The 11,352-nt window shown below is 44.2% G+C and overlaps 1 protein-coding gene across 1 annotated transcript in view; it reads right to left on the minus strand.

The window, feature by feature from the left end:
• Positions 1–9,848: 9,848 nt before the first annotated feature.
• The window catches only part of SSMEM1 (serine rich single-pass membrane protein 1), an 8,689-nt gene continuing 7,185 nt past the window's right edge, over positions 9,849–11,352 (minus strand). Inside the window, exon 3 of the mRNA XM_007955395.1 lies at positions 9,849–10,345. Coding sequence (XP_007953586.1) covers positions 9,849–10,345 — 497 coding nt within the window. The remainder of the gene's footprint in view (positions 10,346–11,352) is intronic.

The following is an 11,352-nucleotide window of genomic DNA, read 5'->3' on the forward strand; positions in this document are numbered from 1 at the left end:
CCAGTCTTCCTTCCGAGGAGTGGCTGATGGGTTTGAACCACCAGCCTTCTGGTTAGCAGTCAAGTGCCTTAAGCACTACTCCACCAGAGCTCCCCCATGATTATGAATAGTTGAGTACATACAGTCTATCAGATTTTTTCTGTGAATATACTAGCCAGTTTATTTTTTATTTTACAAAATTTTAGACATATGCATCATCCAAGAAGCTCTGGTGGTGCAGTGGTTAAAGCATTCAGTTGCTAACCAAAAGTTGGTGGTTGGAACCCATCAGCTGCTCTGCTGGAGAAAAATGAAGCTCTCTGCTTCAGTGAAGATTGACAGCCTTGTAAACCCTATGGAGCAGTTCTACTCTGTCCTCTAGGGGTCTGTGAGTCAGAATCAACTGGATGGCAGGGGGTTGATTTGGTTTTTTGTGTTTTAGGGAAATTGGGGCTTGCTCCGATTTTGTGTTCCCAAAATTTTCCTGGTTTGTCTTTTTCACTTTATTTAGCGAGTTTTGTTTTTTTCTTTCTTTCTACAGAAGTTTAAATTTTTTTTGTGCAGGCCAATGGATCAGTCTTTTTCCTTTAAGCCTTCTGGTTTTCATTTATATTATGCAAAATCTGCCATACTTCCAGATTAGGAAACTTTCCCAGTGGGCTTTTCTTTTTCCCCCATAGTACTTTCATGGTTTCCTTGTTTTATCTTTTAATTTTGTTGTATCTGGAATTGACTTTTATGAAAGGAATTAGTTCACATCACCTTTGAGATGTATTCTTCAAGGATATATTTTCAGCATTTTATATGTGTTCTTTAATTTTCATTTTTTTTTTCCACTAATGAATAGAGTCCAAATAGGTGATTGACACTAAAATGTATCCCTTCCAGGACGTCTAATGATTTCCAACTTTGTCTCAAGGGAGCTAAGTTTATAAGAACTACATTTCTTATCATTAATACCAGCACGTTCATTTTCCACGTATAAAATGGCAAGGAGTAAATATTCAAACACATGTACAAACACTGATGTGCAGCACCAAAACTGAACAGTGCAGTCCTCTGAAACGTTCACTCATAAGCTCAAGTACGAAAATCCAAACACTGGGTGTTTAAGGATATCAATATAACGTCCAAGAGCTCCAGTTATTTGAACATCAGAAAGAGGGAGGATTGGTGGCCATTCCAGTAAAGTGTGCTACACCAGGGCTCTGATCTACAACAGGGAATCCGGCTTTCCTGGGAGAGTCACAGACAGTGTTACGGGGGGTGGCTTTGAGATTGATCTTAAAATGGAAGAGGACCTCAACATTTGAAGATATGGAGACAGTGTTCCAGGCAGAGCCCTCCTGGCCCTGATAGCATCTTTCTGAACCCTCCAGCCTCCCTCCATCAAAGCAGAGAATCTGGTACCAGCCACTTTCCTCTGGGAGCCAAACTCTTTCACAATAAAAGTGTTACTTCAACCCTGACATGCATTTAATCTTCTTGTCTTATCTCTGTAGAATTAAAGGCTTTCCTCTGGTTAAAGGAATTCAGACAAAAACAAAGCAGGTCAAAGGATTGTAGGGAATGTGGCCCAAGGACTTTATTCATTTGTTTGTGTGGTGCCCTTATCCCCAGAAGTCCCTCCTCACCCCACACAGAGCCTCCAACCTCTTGGTTAACAGCTGAGTGCATTAGCCATTTGTAGGGACCCCTACAAGCCCCTACAAGCCCCCTAAACCCATTGCCTTTATTCAATTCTGATTCATAACAATCATATACAACAGAGCGGAACTGCCCCATAGGATACCCAAGGCTGTAATCTTTACGGAATCAGATTGTCACATGTTTTTCCCATGGAGTAGCTGGTGGGTTTGAGCTGCTGACTTCTCGGTTAGCAGCCAAGAGCTTAACCACTGCCCTGCCAGGGCTCTTGAAAAGCCACAACCTCCTACTATTTCCAATAAACACAAAAGCATTATTATACCAAAAAATATATATATTTTTTCAATATGATTAAAAATTTAATTCTACTTTGACTGCTCCCTGAGCCCCAAGACTCTTCACATTTGGAATTAATTAAAAGATTTGTATAACAGAATTCCCAACTTAGCTGCCATCAGCATATATCCCTGAACCTCTCCCATAACTTATTAATTTTCTCCAACTTGAGTTGCCTGTTGTATTCTGCAGGCAGTGGTGAACTGGAGCCATCTCAGATTGGCTCGCCAGAACCAAGGTGCTTGATGCTTCCCAATGCCATGGTCAGTGATGTCAGATTTCGTTCTTTTGTTAGGTGCCAATGAGTTGGTTTTGACTCATAATGACCTTAGGCACAACTGAACCAACACTGTCCAGTCCTGCATCGTCCTCACATCATTGCTATACCTGAGCCCATCGTTGTAGTCACCGTGTCAGTCCATCTCATTGAGGGTCTTTCTCTTTTTCGCTGACCCTCTACTTTACCAAGCATGATATCCTTCTCCAGGGACTGGTCCATTCTGATAACATGTTCAAAGTATGAGAGGCAAAGTCTGGCCATTCTCACATCTAAGGAACATTCTAGCTGTACTTTCTGCAAGACAGATTTGTTCATTCTTCTGGCAGTCCACAGTATATTCAACAGTCTTCCTCCAACACCACACTTCAACTGCATCAACTCTTCTCTGGTCTTCCATATTCATTGTCCAGCTTTTATTTGCATATGAGGCTATTTGGAAGGTTAAAATGAGTGACAGTGGAGTATTTATATCATGGAGCTAGGCAAATGATACAAAACCAGGACTTTGCCCTTCCCCAGAGGACGTCTTGTTAAACCCTTGCCAGCATGCCACTGTTCTAAGGATGTTTTTGGTTTCCTCTCTTCCTGGTGTATCTCTAACTGGGATCTCCACTGAAGCCTGTTCAGCATGATGGCAACAAACCGGCCTCCAGTGTGGATGGGTGGTGGAGGAGGTGCACTGGCCGCAAATCAAACCCAGATCTCCAGCGTGGAAGACAAAATTTCTCCCACTGAATTAGAAAGGAGTCCAACACCAATCAATGGTGTGAGGGTAGAAAGGGAGGAAACAGGATCACACTGTGCAAACATTCATGAGAATGGGGTGGGGCGCACGGGGAGAGCAGGTTCTTGAGAAACAGAAGGGATGAGACAGTCAATCCCCAAAAGTCTACAGGTGTAAAGGCCTTTTCCCCACTATGGTTGTTGCTGTTGTTATTTGCCATCAAGTCAGCCCCGACTCATAGCAACCTCTCCTTGGGTTTCCGAGGCATATCAGATTGCCCAACCTTCCTTCCGAGGAGTGGCTGGGGGGTTTGAACCGCCAGCCTTCTGGTTAGCAGTCAAGTGCCTTAGGCACTACGCTACCAGAACTCCTTTCCCCACTATTAATAGCTCCAAACCCCACCATCATCAGCACCACAGGCAAAGCCACAGGCCCCTATCAAGTTGCGACTGTTGTTACAGTCCAGTTGGCCCACAGCTCATGGTGACTCCACACACAACTGGACAAAACACCACCTGGCCCTGCACCATCCCTGTGATCAGTCACAGATCAGACTGTTGTGATCATAGGGTTTTCAATGGCTGATTTTCAGAAGCAGACTGCCATTCCTAGTCTTTGCCTTTCTTCCTAGTCTCAGCCTGGAAGTTCTGATGAAACCTGTTCAGCATCATAGCACCATCAAGCCCTCACTGATACAGGGGTGGCTGTGGACCAGGACTCAAGTCCCAAGCTCCCACATGAAAGGCAAAACCACCACCGCCCCCGTCAAATCTAAAGACTTGTTCAGTGTCTAACATCTGGAGCATTATAGAACCTTTTATGTAAAAGGAGCTCTAGAAATTACAGAGAACAAGAAGATGACTAAAGCCCTGCACCTGCTGTAAGAAACAGGAAAAAAACACTTCACCACTAAGAGGAATCATTTTGACCAACACAAAGTCCAACAGGATGGTTCCAAAATTTGTTAATTCAGCAGTTTGGGACAGAATCTTTGCCACATTTCCACTCTGTCATACTCAGGCTAACTCCCTCACGGACACAAGATGGCTGTCACCATTGTAGTCATCACGTGAGACTCAGAAATACCTATTCAAAAAAGAACTGTTTTTTCCCTGCCCATGTCTCTTTTACGACTGAAGAAACTTCTCTCAGGACATCCCCACCAGCAATCTTCTCTTACCAGAAGTAGACAACATGCTCATGTTTGATCTTTGACAAGGAGAATGAGGGTATCACCGTGGTTGGGTTAGACCAATCAGGGCCTACCTCCAAGCCATGAAGGGAAGGGCGGGGGGTGGGGGTGGGCAGTGGACAATGGAACAAAATGGAAGAAAAGTAATCAACAGAGTCTACTACAGACGGTGCTGTATCCAGACTGGTGCAGTCCAAGAAAACAGAGGCAAATGCTCCGGCCCTAGGTGGCATTTCTACAGGCCCTTTTGTCCCTTACTCAGCTCTCCAGCCCACCACTGGGTCTCACCAACTCGGGTCGCAGTCCCTTCCGTGAAGACCTGGGCTCTGTCTCCCTGCCTGCCCCCTTTTGATTTATACTAATTAGTGGCAGAGTTGGTTCCCTGCCTGGAGTTCTCACTGCTAAATCAAGATTTTGAACACATGAAACTTGCCGGTGACAGAGAGCCCTAATAAACAAAGACAATTATAGACAACAGGCCCGGTAATGAGGCAGCTCGAGGAATCTGCGAAGGCGGCCGAGATCCAAGATAAAAGAACTAAAAAATAGGATTGCCCAGTATTAGAAAAGTTTTGCTAAAAAAAAAAAAGTACCTTATGCATTTCTTTTTGTGCAGAAACCAGTAATGCGTAATGAAAAATAAGTTATTCAAAAAGGATGAGGACAATCTTACTATAACGCATCATTCCTTTGTCAACTTCCCTCCAAAAAACCCTCACTGCGCCCAGTCGATTCCAACTCCTTTCCCTAGACCTCTCTAATAACTTCCAGTCTAAATACATAACCGTTTTCCATTTTCAGGCACATCTGTAGCTTGGTTAAATTTACGTGTAAAGTGTAGCTCTTCTTTACACGTAAAGGTACCTATAATGTAATATATTCAATTCCTAGGTTGGTGGTTCAAACCCACCAGGGGCTCCAGGTAGGAAGATGAGGCAATCTACTCGCATAAAGACTGACAGCCTTGGAGACCCAATGGGGGTGCGGATGATTCGGAATCGACTTCAGAGCAGTGAGTTTGGTTTTAAGTGATGGACACTATTTTTTAAGCATTTCTCCCTCTTGTCTCCCCTCACTGCCCCCTGCATGTTTGTGCCGGCTTTGTGCTCCCACTCCCACCTCCCCCATCACCCCTGTGACCACATGTGCCTGACAGAGAGAGAATATCCAGGTGGCCTGGTGCTTGGAAACTTGTCAGATGTTATTCAAAGCAATAAAGCACACGTCATACAAGTCTTTGGTATATAGTTACAGCGGAACCCTGTTTAGAATTCACTAATTGGGAATTTGTGATAATTTGAGGAAGGGCTGGCTGAAGTTAACCTTTGTACTATCTACAGGGGGAGAGAAAGAGGGAGAAAAAAAAAAGAGTTCCCTGAAGTTCTGAATAGTGTAAACAAGATTGGAAGTGGCATGATTATCTGCTTAAAAGAACCAGTTGTCTTGAAAAGCTTTAGAAGTATCCTTTTACATACAAACAGGGTAATTATGATTTAAACAAAGGCTGGCCTGTTTCTTAGGCTTCTTTGAAATGTCAATTAGGAATTACTGTGGTCTATTCACCGAGGCAAAACCCACCCCTGTGGACCAGGCAACAGTTGGTTAGCTTGCTTTCACTTACTGTATTAGCAAATAATCAACCTGGAGTTCTTTTAAAGTAGTGTAAGTTCATTCAAGCTTTTCACTAGACAGTTGGTCCATCCCCTAGTCTAAGCCAGCGTTGACTAATTACCAGCAGACAACAATCAGGAATGCAGGGAGGGCCTCCAAGCTTTCACTGACTTAGTGTTGTGGCTGGCTAATAGGGGGAGACCTACAAAGAAAACCGCTCTGGAGCAGTGGCTTTTTGTTTTTTATCTTACCCTGCAGTGAGAAACACAGTTTGCATTGCAACCCAGAAAACTCACACGAAAACAAAAACAATACTTACCCTTGTTATGTGTGATGCACTCTGTTATTTTCCATTTATGTTTTCAGAGATGCTAGTCACAAGCCACTAAATTGACTTCACAATCTATTAAAGGGTCGCCGGTGGGAAATAGTCCTCTAGAATCTGGTGGGCGATAGTATTCCTTCATAATAGAAAGGGGTGGCAGCAGAGAAGAGCCAGAAGTTGCTGTCTGGTTTGCTTGATGATGCCCAGCTTGGTGCAGCTCCTGCTGGGGGCACCAGCCCCGGGATGGAGCAGGGTGACCCACTCACAAGAGTTCTCACTCACTTGCTGACACTTTCTGAAATCCCATTCACTCCCATTCTCACTCTCTCACCCTTGAACACCAACCCCCCTCCTGTAGTCACTATCGCCCCTGTTATTTCTCAGCAGTCAGTGCTAAGCTCATTCCTACCGTCATCCACCCTTCTGTTTAGTGTAGCCCACCCTTGGTGTCTGCCTGACGTACACTAGGGCTGGCCAGTTGCACCCATCTACTGCAGAGGTTGCAAGTGATACTTTAAGGCCTCGTAAAATACTTACCTCAGTGCCTGGCAAGCACTCATTAAATATTATCTATTGTCATTATTGTAATTATTGTTGCTGTTATTACTGGTTTAGTTTTAATCTATTGGTTCATCTCTTCTCCCATCAAAACCACATCACCCTATCCTGGCTTAGAGTTTGAGGCTTTCTACCCCTAATCCTTCTCCAAACACTTCCTCTGTCTATACCCTCATTCTTGGCTGTATCTATCTCAATGGGACACTTCCCTGCATCCCAGTTCTCCTGCATCCCCGTTCCTGATAGAATTGTGATACTTGACATAGGTGAATGTTGCCACTGAGCTCAGTTCTGATACTTAGCTACATGGAGTGACTACACATAGGAGGCAAGCCCAAGAAGCCAATGGTTCACCTCAAGCAAGCCACCCAGACAGGTTACAGTATTGTACCACAAGAACCAGAAGCGGCCTAGGCTTGTCTCATGCAGCAAAGAGGGACTGAGGCGGAGACTGTTAGCAGCCCAAGGGCCCCACTCTGACTAGTCATACCAGGCTTTGCATAAAAACAACTTTGCAGCCGAAGCTAGTGTCTGCAGCTCTAGTTTCATGAACTATATCCCACCTTACAAGGTCGGTTCCTCACTCATTAGTCCAGTTCCCACATACCTATTGCTCTTCATCCTACCATGTCTTTGCCTTATCTCTTTGACTTGGTGTCATTCCCTCTTAGCTCTGGATATCCTCCCAGCCATGTTTCGGCCTCTGTTTTGTGGTTTAATGTACTTACAGATTACCCTGGTTAATCCCTCCAGACATATAGCCCCTGGTTCAACTCGACCCTTCTTCCTATAGGCAGTCACGTCCTACCTGCCAATTCTAGACTGTTCTAGCCTTGTGGATGAAACCAAGAAAGGGAGACGTCTTTGGTAGAAATGACTCTTGGGGTAATATTGGCATTGGTTAGCACCGTTGGGACATAGGCCCTTACATTGTTATCTGAAAGTGAGTCATGGTCCTCATTTTACCACAGACCCGGGAAGGTTGATGCTTGGACATGATTTATGGCAGTGTGGGAGGTGCTAGTTAGCTTCCCTTGAAATCAGTGTGTCTCATCTTCAGAGAATAATGGCTACAGTGATAATAATTAAGAGTTTATATTCTGAAGCCAGATGACTCAGCTTGCAATCCTACTTCTGTGACGTCCTATGTTTTGAGTTTGTTTTCTTTGGTTCTGTTTAGATAAACAGGATAATTTAAACATCAACTTGATCATATCCAACTAGACATATCAGAATCATTCACTAAGTTTTGGATATTGGGTCCCTGCTGCGCTTCCTCTGCCTCTGCTCTACCAAGCTCCTCCTCCTTGCATTCATGAACCTTCTGTATACTCACTCAATGGCATTTGTCATCTGCTGTGATGTCTGGCACTATGCTGGACCACAGAGGTACAAAGGCAACAAATCATGGATGCTACCTTTAAGGGTAGGTAAATATAGGTAAGGGATGGAAAGAGACTTATAAACAAATTCATTAAAAATACTAAGAGTGCTGAGGTAGAGAACTTTTTGGGGTACACTGGGGCATGAGGGAGGGCATAGTGAGTTCTGTCTAAGCTGAAGGAGGAAAAAGCTGATGACTGAACTGAATCTTGACATTTTCTGCAGCCTCCTGAAGCAATTTGAGTAAGTTAGAGTCCCCACAAGTAGCCTAAGAAATGTCACCCCAAGTTCTAGAGACGAGTGGCCTGGTTCAAATGATTGGGGCTCCCACAATGCCCCCAGGCAGGTCTCCTTGTTGAGCTCAGTTAATGACTTCTGAGCCCAGTCGCAGCTCTCTAGTTTCTCTGCCCATCCTCTCCCTGTCTCCCCTGAAAGCCTCAGTCCTTCGTAATAGGCTTCAGTTCCAATCATATATGGTACCCAAATCCTTCCCCAAGACTTAAGTCCTTCTCTGAACTCTGCCCCAGTAGCGAGAGTTGGGCTGCTTTATGTCATCCTTGCCGGCTCTTCTCTGGGAGCTGGGCCTTGTCTTACATCCCAGCTGCTCTTCTGCCATCCACAGAAGCATATGCAGAATGGCCCCACCCATCCACCTGGGCCTGCCTGAGTTCCCTAGAGCTGGCGTTCCCCCTTAACTGGAAAACCCAGCCCCAACTATGCCTGGATTGTGGCTAACTTGCCAGCCCACAGCCCAGCCACCCTCTGGTTCATACTGCCTTCCCTCCCTGGTCTAGTCTAGGAATCGGGTCTTATTCCAGCTTCTCTATCTCCTCCTCCTCCCCAGCCCTTAGTTGACACATGTGTAGCAATACAGTCCCCGTGGAGTCACCTGAAAACATGACACTCGACTCGATGGCACTTAACAACAACAACAACAACAGAGGGGATGGGCAAATCTATTCCAACTAACTCACCCCTAACTCACCATCAAGTCAATTCCGAGTCACGGCAACCCCATGTGTTACAGAGTAGAACTGGTTCATAGGGCTTTTTTTGAGGGGAAATGGGGGGTGTTTTAATCTTTATGGGGGTGCTTTAATCTTTATCACCAGGCCTTCCTACCATGGCACCATTGGGTAGGTTCAAACTACCAACCTTTGAGTTAGTAACAACAACAAACAACCACTTCAGTGGAGTCGGATCCGACTCATAGTGGCCCCTCCTTGGGTTTCTGAGGCGGTATCACTACGGAAGTAGATTGCCCAGCCTTCCTTCCGGGGAGTGGCTGGTGGGTTTGAACCTCCAGCCTCTGGTTAGCAGGCAAGTGTCTTAGGCACTCTGCCATCAGAGCTCCCTTTTAAGTCAGTAGTTGAGCACAAACTGTTTGTGCCACCTAAGACCTTTCTATTCCAACTAACTTCACCCAGTTCGTTCTTTCAGTTGGATAATCAAAATACGAGTAAATTAAAATCATTTCTCAACATAAATAATATATTTTCAAAGAGGTTCTATATTTGTACTGCAGACATAAACAAAATACATGCATTCGAGGCATAAAATATCTGCCTTGTGCTCTTCTGAGTAAAAATCACAGTGGATGCAGATTTTTAATGTTCCAGCGGTGCCAGAAATGAATTCATTCACCTGTTTTTGGACAAAGACTTGTCTGAAATTTTACCTCTTGGGTTCCAAGTGCATTTGTTGTTAATTGAGAGATTTCATTGTAAAAGCCTCCTCTCCTAGAGTTCTGATGGTTTCTTGTGTCTTATTTATCTTTCATTTGGCTTCAAGTAAGGTGAAGAGTTGGTAAAACTTAAAATTTACTGAATTTTGTATTAATGTCAGGCACAGCATTTTCCTCTTGAGGATCTCCCTTCTGTGGGGTTGCTACTGAAGGGTTTGGAAGGAAGTGACGTGTCAACCATTCATTGGTTCTTATGGCTTTGCAGTGGAGGCAGGGCCTTTCCCTGATTTGGTGACTTCCCAGATTCTTTTGCCTCTGGACTATTTTCCTCCTCTTGATACTGGCTGGTGATGGCTGCTGTTCACTGGCACTCTCTTTCCATGAAGAGGGTCCTGAGTCTGACTCTTCACTGTCACACTCAGTAGTATCACTTTCAGGTTGGATCTGATCCCTCTGGTTGAGTTGAGAATCGCACCTGGCTCGTCTTTGTTCAAGATAGGCATTGACCAACGCCACTTCTGAGTCACTGACAGGGGCCAGTTGGATATGCTTTGCTTTCTTCATCATTTGTAGAGCGTCCCAGAGAGCATCTTTATGGTGCTGCTTATAGGACGCATCTTTGCTTGCTAAAAAACCAACAGAACAGATCAACAGGTTAGGCATCCTGTTGGCTATTATAACACCCTATGACCTAAGGAAACCTAGGGGACATGTGGGCTGATGCATCCTGGCCAGTTGCCAAGCCACCACTTTTCTCCAGTCATTTGCAGCATCGTCAACTGATGCATCGTCCGGGTACCACACCTCATCTCCTGCAGACCAGAAGGGTCAGATAGGGGATTGCTATATTACTTCAGAAGTTATGTAGACCCCTGACATAAGATTAAGGGAAAAGGTCTCTCCACTTTTCCAGAAGTTTTTTTTGTTTTTGTTTTTGTTTTTTCGTTTTCCTTTGCTCTGAAGTTTTGAGGATTCAAGTGTCAAGAATATGATTTAGGTGGCAGAAAGGTAAAAAGGATCTTTCTCCATGCAGTGGTGTGCTGGAGCTGGCTCAAACCAGCTCACAAGAGACGGGGGTAAATTTCAGGGATTTTACAAGACAGTTGTTAAACCGTTGTTATTAAAATCAAATTATAAAGAACTATAACAAATTACATTGAATTATACAAACTTACAATTAAATTAATTTATAAAAATAAAGTTAATATACTCAAAACCTGTCACTTCCTAATGATTTTACTATGTCCCATTATGATTTATGCTCTTGAGGTTTATTGCATTGTATCTGGATGGTGGAAATACTGCACAATGGTGCACGTCTTCCCAACTCCATGTCCAGAAACATGTTGGTAGCTTGAAATCTGCCTTGGTGGGCCTACTTAACCCACAAAATATCAGTAAGCACTCAAAATCAGGGCTTGATTTGTGATTCCATTGATTGTCTAGGCTCAAGTGATGGAGACCATGTTATTAGTGCAGATGACATTTTAAAATAGTGTAGCCCTGACTTGTGAGAAGCACACACACAAAAATAAGGAACTATTCTTCCAGTACTCTAAAACTTGAGATGGATTGACACAGTGGCTGTGGTGGTTAAGTTTGTGTGTCAGCTTGGCTAGGCCTGGTTGAGTGG

The sequence above is a fragment of the Orycteropus afer genome, unplaced genomic scaffold (assembly GCF_000298275.1).
Source record: "Orycteropus afer afer isolate SDZICR_OR568_19922 unplaced genomic scaffold, OryAfe1.0 scaffold00501, whole genome shotgun sequence".
Lineage (NCBI taxonomy): Eukaryota > Metazoa > Chordata > Mammalia > Tubulidentata > Orycteropodidae > Orycteropus > Orycteropus afer.